Raw genomic sequence first — 22,430 nt, forward strand, 5'->3', positions numbered from 1 at the left:
AAGGAAGGAAGGAAGGAAGGAAGGAAGGAAGGAAGGAAGGAAGGAAGAGAGGGAGGGAGAGGACAAATCCAAAATATGGCACAAAGAGAAATATGCTGCTTGTATCAAAACCTTCAAGTATAGATCTTAAGGCAGAGAAAATTATACCAAACTCTCACCAAGTCAAAAGTTTTCTTTTTATTTCCTTTTTAAAATGTGTACTGACCATGTTTAAGACATTTGGAGAATGCTGCATTTATCCAAAGTTTAAAGTGGTCCTATAGCTCATCATTCTTTGACATTAATATTCTAAATTGTTTTTCTAGTGTGAAATTTAATTCTACTAATTTTTTTTCAAGCCTGTGCTAGCAGTCCTGAACTGTACAATACTGTGTCTCCTCACGATTCACCTGGAGAAAAGACTGCCATCTGTATTGTTGATGAAATCCTTAAAAATAAATAAAGGTTAGGTCATGGAGTTATAGATTTGCAGAACTAGGAAGAATTGTCAAATGAAGACACTGATGTCTTGAGAAATAATGGCTTGGAAAACAAATCCCATAACATACAGATAGAACTGGAACCAAATCCAGGTGTTTCCAGAGTTTTTAATCCATTACCTATTTTTATAATGTGTAATAAAAAGAAATTGAGAGTCCACCTATCAGAATTCTTTCTCTTACATATTCTAAATTATGGATCCTCTCTCTCTCTATATATATATATGTGTGTGTGTGTGTGTGTTTATATATATTTTTAATATAGCTCATATATAATGTATATAGATTTTTTCTTTCAGGAGCCTAATTTGGACTATGGTAACTGCATCATCTACATAGTGAGAAAATTTTTATCAGTAAATTCACTTAATAATTTATTTTAATTATGGCCTAAACAACGGTATAAGACAGATTGAAGGCACCATTCACAGGAAATCGCTTTAATTATCGAGTTTTTTAATCCCACCTTTTGCCTTTGAAGTGATCCACTATGTGTAGACAGTTTATTAGAACTGAGTTTGAGCGATGAAGGGGAAATTCTGTTGGCCTGTTGTTGTTGTTTGAATTCAACACTGCCATCCTCTTGTTTCAGAAGAGTATTTCATTTCTTCACTTTCTGTACTTTTACATTTTAGGAAATTCAGCCAGAACCTGGTTGCCCAGCTTTGGTACTTCGTGAAGTGCGTTTACTTCGGGTTGTCTGCTTACCAGATCCGTTGCGGCTACCCAACGCGAGTCCTGGGGAACTTCCTCACCAAGAGCTACAATTACGTCAACCTCTTCTTATTCCAAGGGTAGGGACGCTCTGCATTGTCACAGTCACTGATGGGGGAAGAAAGCCGTGGAAAGGCATTTTGTTCCCACCTGGGAAGGAAGGGGGAGAGGACGAATTCAGCAGTGGGAATCACTGTGGAACTCTTACAGTGCTGGCAAAGGAAGATGTCTGCCTCTTGAAACACCTTTCTGTGTTTCATTGCCACAAGCCTGTCCGGGCGCTGTTCTACGTTCATCCACGTGGGTTAGGATCCTGCATGATTTCTGTGATAATATTTGAGAATGAGAACTAGGGATACATGATCTGTGAGTATTTATATACTTCTGGGCACAACAGAACACAGTATTTGGAGCCTGGACTGTTCCGAATACCTTGGGAATTCCAAATTATCCTTAGAATTTTTTGTATTCAGTAAGTTCCTCCATTGAAGAGGGGCATTCTTTCTGCCAAACACCAACCTGCATGCCACGACCTGTGTGCTCATGTAGTAAGTTAACCACTCAAAGCACATGTGCTGTTTTATGTGACAAGTTCAGCGGTAGCATCTCCCCTCTGTTCTCTCGCAAATTAAACCACGGCATAAAAAGTGAGACAGTCCGTGGCTCTGCTGGCTTCCCCTCAGCCCCAGACAGAAGAGGTGTTGAGCGCCTTCAGATGCTGTGAAGCACGGAAGGGTCGTGTTTCATACAGTGCTAGCCTGTGACTGGGCCTGATGTTTCTTCCGGGGATTGGGTTTACATTCACGTGACAGGGCTGAGGCAGCCTAGGGGAGAATTGCTGAGTGGCGATCCACACTGCTGTGAGGGCCCTGGGAGAACCCAGGTTCTCCAGGCTGGGAGATGCTCTGTGTCAGTCAAGAGACAAGGAAAAATCTTCAGAGCCTGGAGGAGCCCAGGCCAATCCCTTCTGAACACAACTGAACCACAGAGGCTGAGCCAAAACCATCAACTTGGTACTCCAGCAAGTCCTGCGGCTGAGGGGCCTCACGCCTTGGCTCCCCACAACCTCTCCTCCTCCCTCTGCCTTCATCCATTTGCCCTCATCTTTAACCTACCACATGCACCACCCCTGCTTCACTCATCCAGCAGCAGAGCCACAGTCATTCAGCACCCCATGGCCAAGAGTCTCGTAACATGAACAAATAAATATGAAAGAAGCTGAGTCACCTTCACACTTATTTAAAAGTGAGATCCCAGTTGGTTATGATAATCAGAGAAAGGGAAAAGAATGAAAAAATACAAATCCATAGATTCCACTTATAAAATGAAAAGCAGTTGTGTTCCAACTTGGGTTTTACTGGAAGGGTCACCAGGAGAACTTTTTCTGAGTCATGAGGCTGAAGCAGTAAGGAACTGCTTGAGCTCCCGGGTGAGCAGGGTGGTGGGGGCCACCTACAAATGTCTCTTTGATGAGATGTGTTTCCTGCCAGGTTTCGCCTCGTGCCCTTTTTGACTGAGCTGAGGGCAGTGATGGACTGGGTGTGGACAGACACAACCTTGAGCCTGTCCAGCTGGATCTGCGTGGAGGACATCTATGCCCACATATTCATCCTGAAGTGTTGGCGGGAGTCGGAGAAGGTAAGAAACCAGGAGAGGTGCCTTATTCCCGTCTACTTCTCTTAGATATAGGCTGGTTTTAAGATGAATGTGAGCTTCTGCTCACAATGAAGGCATGAGGCAAAACTATCTCAACGTATAAATGTCCCAGTGATTTCCAACCAACTAGAGTTGAGAATTTTAGACTTAGTGCCGCCATAGTCATCAACAGCATCCAGATGTTTTCTTCTTTTGGTGACATCATATTGTAGTTATTTGTTAAAAATGGTATATTGCTTGATATATGCCAAAAACTCTTAAATGGCTCCTTTGGGAGCAGAAAAGAATGTGATGTTGTAGAGAAAAGTGAGGCTGGTAGTGGTTTGGACTCATGCTTACTTCTGACTCACTTTTCGAAGAGGGATGGACTATTTAACCTCTTTGTGCAAAGAAAATTGAAGTGCAAGTATCTGCTTATTCTGCCAGGTTGAATGTTAAGGTTTAAATATGTCTAGATTACTATTATTTATTGCACTTCTCAAAAGTTTAATATATGAAAGAAGAGTCAGTTGCATAAGAGCAATAGAAATACCCAACAAACATTAGCTGCGGTGGCATGAAATGTCCTTCTTTCTCATCTCAAAATACCCTCCTCGAAAAAGGCTCCTCTGTGTGATTCCTGGTGTGTTCTGCAGCTTTCCCTGGGAATTTCAGCGTTACAGTGATGGGGCCTGTTGTACTGTGGTCTCTGTGTTTATGGGTTGTAAAAGCCACGGTAGTCATGTCCTGTACTGACTCCCAGGCCTCTCTCCTGGTTTGTAATCTGCAGCTAGTGCCTATGGGTAAATGGTAGATTATTTTTCCTTATCTTAATCTGCTGAAACGAGTGGAACCCTCCTGAAGATAAATCACATTGCCACGTCAGGGAGTGGGGTTGACCCCATGTTCTGCATATATCTTGGCCTGGGGGGTAACCCTGAAAGGACAGAGGTCATGGAGCAGCAACACTGAAGTAAGAACACACATGTAGAACAGGAGCAGCTTCGATGCCAGACAGCACAGCTCCAACTTCCCCTTGTGCATAGTCTCTAAGCAGGGGGCTTAGTGGGTCCTTCATGAATCTCTATTAAAGCAAACAGAAGCGCTCCCAGCCTTAGCAGTGCACGGGCTCCTGTAGGAGAGTGAGCCCCTGCAACACGCACCTGCCCCTCCCCATTCCCTGAAGCCAGCGCCCAGAGGGGGCTTTTCTCATCATACAAATCTTTTGTTTGTTTGTTTTTGAGATGGAGTCTCGCTCTGTCGCCCAGGCTGGAGTACAGTGGCGCCATCTCAGCTCACTGCAAGCTCCGCCTCCTGGGTTCCCGCCATTCTCCTGCCTCAGCCTCCCGAGTAGCTGGGACTACAGGCGCCGCCACCTCGCCCGGCTAATTTTTTGTATTTTTAGTAGAGACGGGGTTTCACCGGGTTAGCCAGGATGGTCTCGATCTCCTGACCTCGTGATCCGCCCGCCTCGGCCTCCCAAAGTGCTGGGATTACAGGCATGAGCCACTGCACCTGTCCCATACAAATTTTACTTTAGGACTCGAACAACATTGTCTTTAAGAACACGTATCATTAATTAAATTAAAAATCATGTTTTTCCACCCTCCAAGGGCAGGGAAGGGTCAATTGAAAGGCACAGATTTTAAATATTCAGGAATTGAAAGTAAAGTATCTTTCTCTCGCATAATCCCTTAAAACCAGAAGGTTCATTCGGCCGGATACTTGATCCCTTGGTCCATGAGTTCATCACCAGCAAAACCCACCCACAGTCTTGAAGGGAGAAGGGCGCTCAAGTCCTGTTGGCCCCTGTGGAACCACCAGGGGGTGCTGGAGCGACCTCAGGACAGCTTCACGTCACTCCCTAACTTCGTTTCGAGACTGGGACAAGCTTGCTGTCCCCATGTCAGAGCACACAGAGAAGATTCAGGCCAAATCCATGTTCCCAGCACTGCAGTCAGAGCACTCGCCATCCCCCAGTCCCGCTGCCTGCGGGAAAGCACCCAAGCCTGAGCCTTGTCTGAACTCTGTGTTGCAGAGATACCCTCAGCCGCGGGGCCAGAAGAAGAAGAAAGTGGTGAAGTATGGCATGGGAGGAATGATCATCGTCCTGCTCATCTGCATCGTCTGGTTTCCTCTTCTCTTCATGTCTTTGATCAAATCTGTGGCTGGGGTCATCAACCAGCCCCTGGACGTCTCCGTCACAATTACCCTGGGAGGGTATCAGGTGATCTCTGTGCACACCCCGCCGGCCAGAGCCTTGCCCCACACCACACTCCTTTACGATAGATGCCTTTGGGTATTTAGTTATGAGCTGCCGACCCCGCTGTCCTGTCTATATTCTGACTGCTCAGCAAACACGTGATGTATGAAATGAGGTGCCGAAGACATTGAGAGACTAGTTCCCCTCTGGTCTTGGGCACGGGAATAATGACTCCAAAAAGAGATCTCGGATGCCGTTTGCCATGGGATAAACATATCCTACATAAATGGGCTAATATCCTACATAAATGTTTTTCTTTCGACTCAGGATGGAGAGAAGAGCTGGGGAATATTGACAACACTGTTCTCGTTGTTTTCCAGCCTATTTTCACAATGAGTGCCCAGCAAAGCCAGTTGAAAGTTATGGACCAGCAGAACTTTAATAAATTTATACAAGCTTTTTCTAGGGACACCGTAAGTAAATCCCTACAGTAGATTCCTATGAAGACCTCTCATCCAGGGGAGCTCACTCGTTGTCATTTAATGCTTTGCCATGGCCTGAGGTGGTGGGAAGAAGGACTTTGCAGGGTTGATCAGCTACATGCAGCAGATTCACTTTGATAATCTAAGAAGTTAGGTCTATGTTGCTGGACATTAGTGGTAATAAACATTTAAATATTGATCTATTTTAAAAGTTGTTTAACTTTTTTAAATTGTGGTATATATTCATCTCTTGACTAGTAGGCCTACTCTGGGAATCTGTCCTAAGAAGTAATTCAAAATGTGAGAAAGCTCTATCTAGGCACTGGCTTATGAGTGCATTCTCTGTATTAGCAGAACTGGAGGCAATTTGCAGCTCAGCAAACAGGAGCTGGTTGAGGAAATTAAGGCAGATGTATTAAATGAATTTGATTAGCACTGGATACCCTAGAGGGGTCATAATGGGGAGAAGGAGCTTCTACTTTCCATTTTATTTACGTGCCATGTTGTCCAAAGATTTTCTAAGCAACTTATTTTGTAATTAAAAAATTCATTACAGAGACTAAGACTATGAATGACATGACAGTTTCTCAAGCTAAAACATAAATTCTAAAAAGGCTATTATTTTTTACATTACAAAAAATAAGAAATACATCCCCTAAAACTTAAAGCAGTGATGATGTTCTGGTAGCAGGATGGTGGCTGATGTTATTCTCTTGCCTATATTCCACACTTTTAATCATACAACATCATCTTCATCATTAAAATTTGTCTTACAAACAGTTTTTTTTTAATTGAAGAGAGTGAATAGGAAGGAGATGCTTCTCTCTTCTGTAAATTATCACCTATAATGCACACGGTCAACACTAATCTGGAACAATGAGCACTTCTTCAGGGAGGGTTGGGATGTCCTGAGCAGGTTAAGTTTGGTCTCTCTCATGAGAGGGACATTCCCCAATAGGTGATAAATTTCCTTTTTAGTGGAAAGGAAAAATGACACTAAATTATCTGTTTTTCCTTTATTGTTTAACTGGAATGATTCCACAGCTGTATTGATGGTAGCAACCGCTGGGATTGGGTAATGTAACTGGAAACTGCCCATACCTGTGGGTAAGGAAGCCAAATTAGTGCGATGGAACACTCAAGACCATCCATTATAAAAATATTCCCTTCAAAGGGAGAAACCTTTTCCATACTGCCAGTTAAAAGGAAGAGTAACTGCTTTCTTTATACAGCATGATGCATATTATCTATTTATGCATGTGCATTTGTGCACATACAGGGTGCTATGCAATTTCTGGAAAATTATGAAAAAGAAGACATAACAGTAGCAGAACTGGAAGGAAACTCAAATTCTTTGTGGACCATCAGCCCACCCAGTAAGCAGAAAATGATACACGAACTCCTGGACCCCAATAGTAGCTTCTCTGTTGTTTTTTCATGGAGTATTCAGAGGTAGTTACTGTATTTCCATGCATAATTTATCCCTTCCCCAGTCTAAACATGGAGTTGGGGGTTGGAGGGTGTGGTGGGATGGAAGAACGGAAACTTTAGATTAATGTGGATCTTACTTTGTCTTTACCGCCTTGGGAACTTACCTTCAATGCCAAAGCTAACATTTTTGTTTACTAAATAATGACTTGCCTAGGAATCACTAACCAGACTAAGAACTTCTTAGTTTTCCTTTTTTGTTGTTTTTAGCTAACTTTAGTTTTTTGGTTTTGGGGTTTGTTGTTGTTGTTGTTGTTTATTTTTGCATTTCAAAATCAATTGTATATTATTACCTTAATGTACAATTGGCGAAACAACACTTAAATTTCAAATGTTTCTTACTATAATGCAAAAGAGTATTACTCTGAACACCTCCCTCGTGCATCACTTACATTACTATTATAAATCTACCACAGGGAGCCTCTCCACTTAGATTTTCCTCATGCATCTTACATTTCACTGTCCATAATCTTCCGTGGAAAAGGAAGTGAATGATGCCCACTGGAGACAGAAAGGCTAGCTCTGACGCAGCGAGAACTGACCACGTGCTTTCACATAAACACTAAGAAATGAAGGCAGAGCATCAAGTGATTTCAAAGTTGATTTAAATTAATATGTGGTTTTCAGAAAATCTAAACTTTTTTTCAATGCAAAAAAAAATTTGAATGTAACTATAAATCTCAAAAAAATCAATATCCTGCTCCTTTTAAACTGAAATCCAAATAAATTTCATATTTTAATGTTGGATTATTCTAGATAATAACTTTAGTTTTTAAAGAGAGGCTGGCAGTGAGTTCTGTGAGCAAGAAACAGAGGTAGAGAGAAGACAGGCAAGGTGATGATTTACAAAATGAAACAGTCTGGGTGAATTTTACAACTTCCACGAAAGGCTGAAGTTTGGTCTTAATGATAAAGAAATTTCAGGCTGACTGTGGTGGCTCACACCTGTAATCCTGGCACTTTGGGAGACCGAGGTGGGCAGATCACTTGAAGCCAGGAGTTTGAGACCAGCCTGGCCAACATGGCGAAACTCCGTCTTTACTAAAAATACAAAAATTAGCACACACCTGTAGTCCCAGCTACTCAGGAGGCTGAGGCAGGAGAATTGCTTGAACTCGGGGAGGCAGAGGTTGCAGTGAGCCGAGATCATGCCACTGCGCTCCAACCTGAGTGACAGAGCAAGATTTCGTCTCCAAAAAAAAGGAAAGAAAGAAAAAGAAAAAGAAATTGCAGCCTCTGGAGGCCCAGATTATCACTTGCTTCCACCAATACTGGGGAAGCCGTACCTGACCCTCTTGCCAGGTGTGAGGTGAGAGGGCAGCTTGGCCATCTCCGAAGGGAGAGGCTTTCCTGAGAGTCCTCTGTGCCCAGCCCGAGCCAGTGGCCAGCACGTGGCCCCTGCTTTGTTCTTCCTTGTGTCGGTAGAAAGAGCATATCGTAGCAGAAGTTCTCACATCCGAATACCGCATCCAAAGCCCAATAGTTTAGTGATGCAGTTTTGGGAACCTCAACATAATACACCAGTTGATTAACTTAGTTCTTTCATCACAGTTTTGAGATTTAGAACCCTAAGCAAGCTTATTTGGGCCGGCAAGTAGTAGGTTCATTTGGGTCCATAAGACCAACTCGTTAGAATTAAGAAAGAAGCATGACAGTTACAGAAGAATGCCTTCTAGCATCTAAAATTTACAAGGAAATAGTTTTAAAAAATTCAAAGTGGGGCTGTTCAGAATGTAAAGAACTCTATCAATCCCATTTTCTCCTTTTCAGTGTCCCAAATTCCTCATGTCCAACTCTGTATAAATTACCAAAAATTTACTTTCTAGCCTTTTCTTTAAAGAGCTACCAAAAGAAATAGAAACCAACAAAACAATTAAAATTCAATTTCTGACTGAATATTCTTTTTAACACATGGAGTCTGTTTATCATCGTGGAGACTAACATCATTGGGTTGATAAAAGAATATTTTAGAAACTCATATTAAAACATCAAGATGGGTTCTCTTTTGATCAGCAGGTTCCTTCTCTTTCTCACCTTCAACTCTGTTTTAAAAGTGTTCGTGGCCTCCTTGGGCTCTATTAACTCAGTAGTCTAAGAAGCTGAGCATTGAAGTGAAGTGGACTGAAGGGGTCTGGATTGACAATTGTGGACCCAATGAAAACGTGGTGACATTAATCACATTAAGAGTTAAATATGTTGTAAATCTGTTTTCCAGACTTCTGAATAATCATTGACATTAAGCTTTTTGTTTCTTCGCAGAAACTTAAGTCTGGGTGCAAAATCGGAAATAGCAACAGATAAGCTTTCTTTTCCTCTTAAAAATATGACTCGAAAGAATATCGCTAAAATGATAGCAGGCAACAGCACAGAAGGTTCAAAAACACCAGTGTAAGTTTATTTTTCTTACTAATAGAGCTTTGTTAAGTATATGCAGCTGGTCCAAAATGTCCATCTACAGATTCATGTGTATGAGGAATGCAACTTCATTCTTTGGTAACACAAAGTTAATTTTTATTTGGAGGCCCCATTTTGTAAGATTAAGGAAACTTAATCTCAGCCGTGGAGTTTTCTGTCCACTGTCCCCAGGGTTGTGTCTATGTTCTGAATGAGGGTTTGGGCCAGGCACGGTGGCTTATGCCTATAATCCCAGCATTTTGGGAGGCTGAGACAGGTGGATGCCCTGAGGTCGGGAGTTCAAGACCAGCCTGACCAACATGGTGAAACCCTGTCTCTACTGAAAATACAAAGATTAGCTAAGTGTGGTGGTGCACACCTATGATCCCAACTACTCAGGAGGCTGAGGCATGAGAATCGCTTGAACCCTTGAGGCAGAGCTTGCAGTGAGCCAAGATCGCACCACTGCACTCCAGCCTGGGCAACAGAGCGAGACTCCATCTCAAAAATAAATAAACAAATAAATAATAAAAAACAAATGAATGAGGGTTTGTAGGGTGCCAGGCTCCAGGAAGCTCATCAGTGCATGGAAAGTGCTGGCCCGCTGGGCTTCCATTGAGAGAGACATTATTCTTCCAGGTCTGTCTTCAGTCTGCAGAGTAGCTGTCTCCGTCAGCTATTGGGACCCATTCTGGGGCACGCTAGAAATCATCATGCTGATTCTCATGCAGTTTGGAGGTGTGGGAGCTCCGGCAGGTCCACCTGGGTTCACCTGACCCAATATAATATGTGCCCAGTGGTACCTCATTCACCCCTGGGGGTACTGGGCTCTTGGTGCCTCTAAGGGCCCTATCCAGAAATGCCACATGGGACTGCACTAAAATGACCCAAGCCTCTTGTCATTCGTGTCTGCCCCCTGATCGTGGGCACCCACTTCACTCGTTCACCCTCAGTGGAAGGAGGTGGGGCTCGAGGTTCCTTCTTAGGGAGCCACTAGTGTCAAGCTCATTCTCCTCCCACTCTCTGTCCACCTGGCCCCAAAAGTATTGATCTCATCTCTGGATGACAAACCTTGCTCTTCTCTGACCATAATCACCAAAAGCCAGGCAAAGACCCTGCGAGACCCTTTTCTACTATTATTCCTGACCCTGGGTCTCTGAATGGGGGTAGAGCATACAGAGTTAAGGAGTACAAAGGGTAAAAGGAAATTTGGGAAAAAAATATTATATATCTCAAAATATTTTCCTGCCACTTAAGTACTCCACTTCCAACAGATGCAAGCTGAGATGTTTAGATTCTAATATATGAACTAGCAAGAAAAAAATGATATGGATCTAAAACTGCTAAACATAATAGTTCAGGCATCCACCAGTGATGCCCTCAGTTTTGTCTTCCAGACTGCCCTGGCCCCATTGTGATGCATGGAATATACTTATCACCAGGGTGCGGGCCTTAGAAGTGTTCCCAGACTGAGATATGTTTTGCAACTCACTAAAGTTGAAGGGCTCTTGGAGACTGTCAGATCCTTTCCCATCACCTCCCAGATGAGAAGGCGTGTCTACTCAAGAATGTATTCAAGGCACTGGGCTTGTGGGAGGCAGAGGTCACTCGAGGTCCAGGCCACCATCTATCTTCACCTCTCACTCCCCTCTAGATCAGTTCATGCAGTCTACTTGTGTATTAGTCCGTTCTCATACCGCTAATAAAGACTTAACTGAGACTGGGTAATTTATAAAGGAAAGAGGTTGAATTGACTCACAGTTCCACAAGGCTGGGGAGGCCACACAATCATGGCAGAAGGCGAAGGAGGAGCAAAGGCACATCTTGCATGGTGGTGGGCAAGGGAGCGTGTACAGGGGGACTGACCTTTGTAAAACCATCAAATTTCATGAGTCTTATTCACTGTCACGAGAACAGCATGATGATGGAGGAAAACCTGCCCCCATCATCCAGTTATCTCCCACCGGTCCCTGCCATGACGTGGGGATTATGGGAGCTACAATTCAAGATGAGATTTGGGTGGGGACACAGTCAAACCGTATCAGCCTGATTATAGATATGTTTGAAAATCTAGAAATTAAAATTTGAAGTGTGCTCAATGGTATGGATAAGAATTAGAGGATCTTAGTAAGAAAGAGTGCCCCTTAGCTTCAGAAACAAGCTGTAGAATTGGGAAAAGGCCTGTGGCTGTTTGTAAGCCATCACCCAGCTTGTCGTACAGACTCAAGAATGTATTCAAGGCACTGGGCTTGTGGGAGGCAGAGGTCACTCGAGGTCCAGGCCACCATCTATCTTCACCTCTCACTCCCCTCTAGATCAGTTCATGCAGTCTACTTGTGTAGACTACTTGTGTAGACCGCCATGATTGTGTGGCCTCCCCAGCCTTGTGGAACTGTGAGTCAATTCAACCTCTTTCCTTTATAAATTACCCAGTCTCAGTTAAGTCTTTATGCAGATCCGGATAAAGCTCAGTGAATTTGCTCCACATCAGAGAGTTTTGATTGTAATAGGAACCCATAAATTATGATGTCTACACATTGTACAGATATATGAAATTTCCACCATTATTTGGTGATACAAGGTCAACAATAACAATAAAAAATCGCTGGGCGCGGTGGCTCAAGCCTGTAATCCCAGCACTTTGGGAGGCCGAGATGGGCGGATCACGAAGTCAGGAGATGGAGACCATCCTGGCTAACACGGTGAAACCCCGTCTCTACTAAAAAATGCAAAAAAACTAGCCGGGCGAGGTGCCGGGCGCCTGTAGTCCCAGCTACTTGGGAGGCTGAGGCAGGAGAATGGTGTAAACCCGGGAGGTGGAGCTTGCAGTGAGCCGAGATCCGGCCACTGCACTCCAGCCTGGGTGACAGAGCGAGACTCCGTCTCAAAAAAAATAAATAAATAAATAAAAAATCAATTTTAGGTGGGTAAAACAATTAAAATGTAATTGTATCTTTTTTTTTCTTAATGTACAGGACCATAGAAAAGATTTATCCATACTATGTGAAAGCACCTAGTGATTCTAACTCAAAACCTATAAAGCAACTTTTATCTGGTAAGAATGAGAAAAATTTGTTTCAGAATTGTTTTCAATCCTAGTTTTATTCAATTTCAACAGTGCGTGTTTGGGCCTTCATCAAACTACTTTTTAGCTATCTCTTCCTGTGTGACAAGATGTATAAAACCTCTGCCTGCCTTCACTAGCCCAAAGGAGTCACTCATTCAGTTGGGACCCACATTCTTCATTTTCTCTTTTTCATTGATACGGAACTTGATTGCCTTAAATTCACACCAAGTTTCTTATAGTACTGATTCATCAGATTATAGACTTGTTTCTATTAGCAGCCAGATTACTGACAGGAAACTGCCTCATACATTGTTAAATATGTCTGTCCCTCACAATAAGAACATTAAAAGATAGCATGAAATGCACTTGATTCCGCCCAAGGATCAGTAAGTATCACGAGAGGCACTTTAGTGATTAAATTTTCCCAATATAACTTGGATGGTATAAATTCATGTTTCTGGATTCTATTAATTATCAAGAATTGCTTGATTCCATGACTTGAACCAGAAGCAGATGTATAGATCTGGACAATGTGGAAAACTAGTGCAGTTATCTGGCACACGGTCATTCATTCTCCAACATGGGCCGTTCACTACGTACTAGGCAATAGGTCAGGCACTGGAGCCTGGGCTCCGTGCTGCTGTGTTTAGCTAGAAAGACGCAGACATAAGTGAAGAGTTGGAAAGCTACACAGAGATTGGCCTGGTAGAGGCCCAGTGGAGGGCCCTGGGGATGGGCAAAAGACCAGGCTCCATATCACACACGTTTCTTCCTCAGCAGTAAATAAGTATCTCTTGCAAGGTATTTGCAAGACGCATTAAGAAATCTGCTATTTCCCTTTCAGTCAGGAATAGTTGTAGAAATGTTTCATCTGGGCATGCAGATTGCTCAACAATCAGTCATTCCCCAGGAAATAAGTCTGTCCCTCCACAAGCTCTTCGCGAGCTGACTGTGTGCTGCAGGCTCCTGTGTTTCCTCCTTACAGCTGTCTCCCGACTTCAGAACCAACTTCCTCCTGTTCCTGTGTGTTCTGCATGGTTCACCCTCTTCCTTGATAAGGACTTTGGCTCTAGCAGGATCATACTGTGCCTTACTCTTCTCCATTGATTCATCCTTCCATGCCATAGACATTTTTTGTCAAGTACCATTCTTGGATTCCTACCATCTAGGACCAGGTTGTCGAACCCGCATCTCATGGGCTGCCTGTGACCCAGGACAGTGTTGAATATGGCCCAACACAAATCCGTAAACTTTCTTAAAACATTATGAGATTTTTTGGTATTTTTTTTTTTTTTTTTTTTTTTTTAGCTCATAAGCTGTCCTTGGTGTTAGTGTATTTCCTGCGTGACCCAAGGCAATTCTTCTTCCAGTGTGGCCCAGGGAAGCCAAAAGATTGGACACCCGTGATCTAGGAATTCAGTATGAAATGATGCTGATGTGGCTCCCACCGTCACAGAGTTTAGTTTATAGTCACCACCATGTTTCTCAGGGGAAGCACCAGTATCGTTGGCAGGAGTGGAATCTTCTTAAAAAGACCTATACAATATCACTACAGGCTTTTTACTGTATCTTTTACAGCTCGTTTGCATTCACCCTAAGCTCCAATAAAAGTAATCATTGACCCGATATTATGGTTCTCAGAGATTTGCTGAGCTGTGTCCCATCACCCTGCCTGAAATGAGCTTCCCTCCTCACCCAGCTTCACCTATTAAAGTTCTCACTCGGCAAATCTCAGCTCAGAAGTTATCTGCTCTGTGAGGCACCCATGGAGCATGCTATCCAGAAGTGGTCTCTCTAAGCCAAGAGACCTTGTCAATGCTGGTCCTATGGTGGCTGTCATGTGCTCATAAATTGTACTCATGTATATAGTCTTTTCCCATGGAGATAAGGAACAATGTTATATGCAATTTTGGAGCCCTTTAGCACCTAATGGAGTGCCTCCCTCCCATGAGACATTGAGCCAATGCTGCTAAGATGAATGGACTGGTTGATTCGATCACAAGTCAGCGATGTGGTTTTTTAAGTGTCTACAGAGTCATTTGGGATTATCAGCTCAGCCGCTCAGGTGGTGGATCCTCCACTTTTGCCCTGTGGTTTCGCTGCCGTGCTCATGTAGCAACAGCAGCTGACCTCTCTCACTGAAAAGGAAAAATCACTTGGATACCCAGGGCCACTCATCCTTGTCCATTCCCACTTTTAGCACGTCCATGCATCCTTTTCATCCTGGAACCTTGTGCTACTGTTGAGATCTTGCCATCTGAAAATGTTTTTGCATTAAATCCTAAAATTCTCCTGCTGACTTGATTTTGTGTTTCTACCCTTCTAGAAAATAATTTCATGGACATTACCATCATTTTGTCCAGAGACAATACAACTAAATATAACAGTGAGTGGTGGGTTCTCAACCTGACTGGAAACAGAATATACAATCCGAACTCTCAGGCCCTGGAACTGGTGGTCTTCAATGACAAAGTCAGTCCCCCAAGTCTGGGGTTCCTGGCTGGCTATGGGTAAGGACTCATTGAACAATTCACAGTTACAAGAGTCTACTTCTGTATCATAGAAAGTTGAGAGTGGGAAACCTTTTATCTTCTTAGAATTCACTAATTTTAGAGCTGCAATATTAAAATGCACACGTCCTTGGCCCTTCATTTCAAAAAATTAGGCACCAGCGTCCCAAAGAGATGAAAATGGCCACCGTGACTCACACAGCCCAGGCATACGGCCTCTTCACTCCACGTCTTCCTGTTATGGCACAGTTTAATGCAATCCAGTGTTTACATTTAGAAACTGGCATGGAAATACCACTTTTCTGCCTAGATTTCCTTCTAATCCTTAGCAGATTGATCTATCAGACATCCCACTTTTGAACTTCTGAACCATCCCATCATGTTCTGATGCTGAAATCCTAGGACACGCACATCCCCACAAGACACAAATATAAAGTATTATATTTCTCAAAGTTAGCCTCATAAGAAATGATTTTCACCCAGAATTTGATAAAAAATTAATCTGAGAGACAGTATTCTAAAAAGAAAGGAGCCTGCCACAGAAAATCATATATAATCACATTTCTACCAAATATATGATTTATGCATTTAATATATGCAATAAAATACCTGAAATTCATACATGAAACGGTTAGCATTGATTATTTCCAGAATGTGAGATTGTAAAGGACTTTTATTTTTCAAGTCTAACAGTTCTGTAATATATAATTCTATTTTCTATTTATAATAATTCTATTATAAAAAGTCAACTTTTTAACCAAAGGGAAAAAATGTGAGATTTGATATGCTTATTTCTTCTATGGAATTTGAGACAAAATAATATTTTTTTCTTTTAGACATGCTTTATTAACTGTATTTAACTGCTATATGCAATTTCTACTTACTGTTTTTTTCAGTATTATGGGATTATATGCTTCCGTTGTGCTTGTGATTGGGAAATTTGTCCGAGAATTCTTCAGTGGGATTTCTCACTCCATCATGTTTGAAGAGCTTCCAAATGTGGATCGAATTTTGAAGTTGTGCACAGATATTTTTTTAGTTCGAGAGACAGGAGAACTGGAACTAGAAGAAGATCTGTACGCCAAATTGATATTCCTGTATCGCTCACCAGAGACAATGATCAAATGGACTAGAGAGAAAACAAATTGAAACCTTAGAACACAGACTGCAAATAATGTTAACATTTGAATTTTTTTTAAAAGCACAATATTCTCATAAGAGCTAAGCATTTCTAGTTCGATGGAAATGGTTTTGTTTCTCTTCTGACAGGTAAACAAAAGGAACTGACATCCTTTTGCAGTAAAAGCTACCTTGCAAGTTAAGGCACTGTTGAAAATGTTATTTGTAACTCCATTTCTCTGAAATCAGGGCTACTTGCTTTATGTTTTAGTCAACAGTGTCTTGCATTCTGATTGACCATGTGAAGGAACCGTGTATGGGCCCCGTCCCTAACAGAAACAGAAGAGGAGTCAGACGGAAACATGGGTATGTTTTCCTCTGCGGGCCGCGCCCTTCCTGGAGAGATGCTACAATGCAATATACAGCGCTCCACCCCCACTGGGAAAGCTGCTGTGATGAGACTAGATGAGCCTTCAACACACTCAGAATATGCAACAGCAATAGGGAGCAGACAGCTCCTACCTGTGTTTCTAGGGGCAAAAGAGAGGGAACTAATTGCCCATGAAGACGCCAGTGGAAGGATCAGCCTCATTCTAAGCAAAAACATAACATTAGTGATACTCTTACTGCCTTATCTTAACCAAGGACTAATAAGATACCTTTCCATTAAAGACCAGTGACTTCTCAGGAAAAAAAAAAAAAAAAAAAAAAAGCAAAACAAATGGTGTGGACACCTGCTTTGTTGTGGTCCAGCAGTGACCGGCTTCAATGAGGGGAACCGTTCTGGAGGGCTGCGGTCTCCTGTGCAAACAGACGTGAGGCAGAAGAGTAAAAAGGCCGCCCAGTGGGACCTGGAATACTTTGTAACTCTTTAATAACTGAGGTCAGGACCGCTCTGCTGCCTTCCCCGCCCCTCAACGTGCGTTTTCCCATTTCCATGATTTAAGGCAAGGGTTTTTCCAGTATGTGACATTTTCCTTCCTGTTTTTCAGGTCTATCAAAGAGTTTACATATTCCAATTCACATTTTTACATCTGAGACGGGTTTTTTAAGTTCATAATTATGAAAGAAATATGTATATTGAGCTTGGGGAAATAAAAATGGCCTTTTCTTAAATTATTATTATTGGTAATACAACCTCTTCATTAAATAACAATGTAGCATGAACAATTTATGATTGAAATGTAGTTTTCATTCCATATTAAGATACAGTTTCTGAGAAGAATCATTGAATGGACTAGAATATGTCAAAAATTGATCCTGTGTAGTTTGGGTTCAGGGCTGACTTAAAATAAAGCACATCCTGCAAAGTCATTTTAAGAATACTCCTTATTTTGCTTTTTTGCATGAAATAGAAAACAGATTGTTTTGATACAGTGTACGGGTTTTTTTTAATCAACTGAAATAAGAATCCACTTCTTGCTGGTTCTGTTTTGTTTTGTTTTCCTCATATAAACAGAAAACAACTAATAAATAATTTCCAAAAAGGAAGCTCCAGTGAATATGGAGCTTTAAAAAAGTAGCAGACTTCAAATGATGTTGTGTCTTGTACAGAATTAATTCGTGCATATTTATTCTTACACAGTGAAAGCCAGCACGCTTCCTCCTGCGGAGATAAACTGCTTCCGTCACTGCAACAATAAACTCAAACCACTTAGTGGAACTCTTGCACGAAGGTCTAATTTCTCAACAGCAGAAAGAATCACGGTGCATATCTGGTTGTGAGTTCTTTCTTTCAAAAAAAAAAAGTCAACAAGAAATTTCCAGAAAGCAAATTGTAGCTCATGTAGAAAAGATGAGGCATAGGAAAATGCTCATGAGAAGAAAACGTACAGTTTAGAGGATACCAGAATTGAAATATTCCTCAAGAAAACAACGTGCAGGGTGTAAGGCAAAAGCCTCCAGTTGTGTTAAGAGAGGAACATATTTCAGGAGAGAGTGCTGGCCAAAGAAGGCATTCCTCCCAGAACTGCGTGTGCAGACTGGAAATCACTCAGAGAATGCCAGAGCCTGGCTTCTGGTCCTGGCCCAGCCGCTGTGGGGCTGGGAGACCTGGGCAAAGGGGTCTCCCACCCTCCTCAAGCCTCCTTTATCTGACACCGTCAGGGATCATCAGGCTCTGCACAGCAACATGCTAAGGCTCAAAGGCCGCCCACCCCGGCCAAGCAGCCTGCTGCCACCTGAGATTGGGTTCTCTGGAGATAAACTCTGAGACACAGTCACATGAGGTCATTTTCGGGCAGTGATCACAGGTTATACAGGTCACGGAGGAAGGCAGGACCAGGCAGAGAGAAGCTGCAGTTGCCACTGAGCCCTGGAGCTGGGGTAGCCCTCCCTTTATCCCAAACTAAGCCAGGGGTGTTTGGCTCCCACACCAGCAAGCCATTGTCATAGCCATCCCCTGGGCAAGGACTTCACCTTTCACGAGGCGCCTCCCTGCAGGCTGGGGGTTTTTGCCCTTGAGGGACAGGGCCAGCCATGTGCATGTGGGAGTCCACAGGGAATCCTAGGAGACTGCATTACCCATCGCCGTCTACTCTTGGACACTGACCTCTCTTGCAAGGGAAGAGCAGAGGGAAAGGAGCTACAGGCCCACCTGCAGCTGGTTTCAAGGCCAAAGTGAGACTCATCACCCATCCCTCTGGCACCACTACAAGATCCCTTCTCCCTTGGCCAGCAGACCTGGCGGGGTCAGCTAGACCCTGAAGCTGAGGAGCCCAAGGTCCTGGTTTCAAGCTCTCTTCAGGTCCTGGCTGCAGCTTTGCCTCTTTGTCATTCACATGAGGCAGCAAGCGCCAAAGAGGGATGATCCCCTGAGCACCAACATATTCTTCTCGCCTGGCTGTGTGGCAACAGCCTCCTCGTTCTGCTGACCTGGGTCAATTAGCCCCGTCAGTAGGGCGACCCCTTGCCTTGCCGTATCTGTGGCATGTGTTCCGTAATTTACTGTCCTTCTGACTGAGTCATCCCTTCTGAAACCATGTTTTACTTTTTCGCTAATTTCCTGAACGCTAACTCATTCTGAGTTTTCTAATTCTGATTTTTATTGTTCTTTCAGGTCTTCTATTTTTTCTGAATTTATGTTACTTCATTTTGAAACACTGGATTATGTTTTCCACCCATTGGTGAGCATATCTTTCTGGCACACTTTGACAGTCTCAAAGGCCACAAGCCCGCCCCTTACTCTTTCTCACCAGCCACATTTGGTGTTGGATGGAGGCACAGTCCTTTACTCTTGCTCCTTTGCAGGGGACATTTGTTTCCCTGACGTTAGGGTAGGAAGCTCTTCCAGCTTCGCAGCTCTGGAGGCCCCTCCACTGTGGTTTCCACTGGCTCCCAAGTGCGCCCTTCCTTCATGAGACCTCCGCTCTGTCCCCCCGCCCACTCTGAGCCCTCCCTTCCCAGTAGCAACTCGTCTGCACCGCAGGGACTCTCCCCAGCAGGTCTTCTCAGGGCCCATGCGGCACGGGGCCTGGTCCTGGGAGGCAGCTCCAACCTGTCACTCTGGAGAGTTCACAGGCCCAGCCCTGCGCAGCCCCTCACCCACCCATGAGCATGGGGAAAAATCCTCCAGGGTCCAGGGGCCATCTCTTGTGTGGGTGAACTGACCCCAGCTCTGCCTGGCAAGACCGTCCTGGTTCCTCTCTTCTCCCACCTGTGACGGGCTTCTCCGGCAGGTGTCCCGTCATTCTTTGGAGTCCAGATCTGTCCTGGCCTAGTTCTCATCTGCATTTCTTTTGTTTGTGGGGGAGGCGATAGGGAGTGACTGAGGAAGTGCCAAGCTCTAGGCTGCACTACCTTTACCGGCCCAGAATTCCCCTACACAGAGTCTGAAAGCACAGTATTGAATGAGGGAAGAATATGTTAAATTTCTCAGAGAAAACAGTCTGAGACTACATTGACCAAGTTAGATTTGGCATAAAAGCACTCGGTACAAACAGCGCACACAAATGATTGGACCTCAGACTCTACATTGGTTTTGAATAAGGGGCATTTTTAAAAATTAAAATATTATTCTTAATTAAAGTGTTATGTTAAGACATAGGTACCTGTGCTTATATTCCCACATATTTTTATTGAACACACTTGCCTATTATTCAACCTATTTTATTAGGATTTTCAGAGTACTGTTTTCCCCTATTGTTTATTTGCTTTCTAGTTTATAAATCTGTTTTTATCTTTCTTATTTTTTTCACTTCTTTGTGTTATTCAGTATTCTTCTTCTGACCTTTTGAGTTGGATATATCGCTCGGTATTGAGCTATCTACAGTGTGTCCCAAATCAGAAGTATAAATGCTGCCAACTTAGAGAACTCATCATTTAGAAGTTTATTTAAGTAGTCCACATTTCTTCAGCTTTGCAGATTGGAGTATCACATTTCAGCTTCTCGGCTGCATGTGACACGGCGTCCATGTTCATCCAGAGCCGCAGCATGGCAGAGGCCTTGTGGTTCGCTGGCAGTCTCCATCAGACCTTCTGTTGCGGGATGTTCTTTGGAGGATCTTCAAAGGCAACCTTCCTGCGGCTGCTTCTCCGTGTTTGCAGTTTGAAAATGGACTAGAACCACTAGCACAAGACAGTGGTTGGCTTGAGCGTCCATAGCAAAGATATTAGTATCTTAAATGTTTAAATCATTATCCTTTACGATGTGGCCTTTTCTAAGTTTGTAGTATTTATACTTCTAACACCATTACAGTTTAAACCTGCAGTAAGACCTTTGGGAAGCCCTGTGTTTTCTTCCACGTAAGACTAAGTTCTGTACCTGAGACCTTCGCAGCAGGGTTGTCGCAGACGTCCAGAAGCACGGCAGGTGTAGGCATCAGAGCAAACCAGACGGTGAGGAAGTGGAGAGAAAGGCTCACGGAGGGAATGTCCTGGAGGGAAGTTTGAAGAGGCAGAGGAACTTCAGCAATCATGCTAGCATCGCGGACCTGACCCCGCTGCAGTTTCTTTAAGGTGTTCAGGGAAAACCAGATAGAATTGTGCCTAGGCGGCACTACCTTTGCCTGCCCAGAATTCTCCTACCCAGAGTCTATAAGCACAGTATTGAATGAGAGAAGAATACGTTAAATTTCACAGAGAAAACAGTCTGAAACTATATTGGCCAAGTTAGAGTTGGCATAAAAGCACTTGGTACAAACAGTGCACAGAAATGATTGGTTCTCAGAGTCTACATTGCTTTGAATAAGGGGCACCCAGGCCCTTACTCCATGTTCAGGGGCAGAGAAAGATTGCTGGCGATGGTTTCAGGAGCTGCGAGACTAATAATATCAATAGTGTTCCAGTATTTGCTCTTACGATTTCATGTGTCAAACCCAGTGCTAAAAGTGTATTAGAGAAAATCACTTTCACTAAAAGGAAGACAGGAAGGAACAAAAGGGAAGAGAAGGCCACAAAGCAACCAAAAAACAAGACAGTAAGAGCAAGCCCTCACTCATCCATAATAACAACGAATGTAAATGGACTGAACTCGCCAATCAAAAGACATACGTGGCAGAATGGATTAAAAAAATGAGACCCATTTATCTGTTGCCTACAAGAAATACACTTAACCTCCAAAGACACACATAGTCTGAAAATAAGGGAATGGAAAAGATTCCCTGCCAATGGAAACCAAAAAAAAAGAGAGAGAGAGAGAGCAGAAATAACTATACTTATGTCAGACAAAATAAACTTTAAAACAACTATTAGAAAAGACAAAGAATGCCACTAGATAATCACAAAGGGGTCAATTTAGCAAGAAGACATAACGATTGTAAATATATATGCACTCAACACTGAAGCACCTAGATAGATAAAGAAAATATTACTACAGTTAGAGAGCTAGAACTCCATATAATAATACCTGGACACATCAGTGTCCCACTTTCAGCACTGAACAGATCTTCCACACAGAAAATTAAGAAACAATGAACTTAATCTGAATTATAGACCAAAGCGATCAAATACATATTTATGGAGTATTTCAGCCTCTAAGAGCTGCAGAGCACACATTATTTTCCTCAGCACATGGGCCATTCTCAAGCACAGACCATATGTTAGGTCACAAAACAAGTCATAAAACATTAAGAAAATGAAATTTGAAAATGTACAAGACTATCAACAAAAGACAAGCAGATACATACACAAATAGTCATCCCCTAAATTTTAACAGTGAGATAATACTGCCACTCCCGCCTGGCTCAGGTGCCAGCAGGACGAGGGCGCCCTACAGATCCTGCAAGAGAAGGGGAAGGATCCTTGCCCTAGATGCGCCTCCACAGCTGCCACAGAGGTCTGAGATACAGCACCCGCAGCTTCCTACCCACCCAGGCCAGGCCGGGCCAGCCTGCAGAGCTC

General features: G+C 43.2%; 1 protein-coding gene across 2 annotated transcripts in view; it reads left to right on the forward strand.

Moving 5' to 3' along the window:
- PIEZO2 (piezo type mechanosensitive ion channel component 2) overlaps window positions 1-17,405 on the forward strand; it is a 460,236-nt gene extending 442,831 nt beyond the window's left edge. For both annotated transcript variants that reach the window (XM_023228479.2, XM_026456028.1), the window contains 9 exons: window positions 1,115-1,273; window positions 2,684-2,831; window positions 4,867-5,055; window positions 5,412-5,504; window positions 6,793-6,965; window positions 9,261-9,389; window positions 12,371-12,450; window positions 14,789-14,972; window positions 15,869-17,405. In XM_023228479.2, the coding sequence (XP_023084247.1) occupies window positions 1,115-1,273; window positions 2,684-2,831; window positions 4,867-5,055; window positions 5,412-5,504; window positions 6,793-6,965; window positions 9,261-9,389; window positions 12,371-12,450; window positions 14,789-14,972; window positions 15,869-16,121 (1,408 nt within the window). In that variant the 3' untranslated portion in view covers window positions 16,122-17,405. The remainder of the gene's footprint in view (window positions 1-1,114; window positions 1,274-2,683; window positions 2,832-4,866; window positions 5,056-5,411; window positions 5,505-6,792; window positions 6,966-9,260; window positions 9,390-12,370; window positions 12,451-14,788; window positions 14,973-15,868) is intronic.
- The last annotated feature ends 5,025 nt before the right edge of the window (window positions 17,406-22,430 follow it).

Source organism: Piliocolobus tephrosceles, chromosome 18 (genome assembly GCF_002776525.5).
Source record: "Piliocolobus tephrosceles isolate RC106 chromosome 18, ASM277652v3, whole genome shotgun sequence".
NCBI classification, from domain to species: Eukaryota; Metazoa; Chordata; class Mammalia; order Primates; family Cercopithecidae; genus Piliocolobus; species Piliocolobus tephrosceles.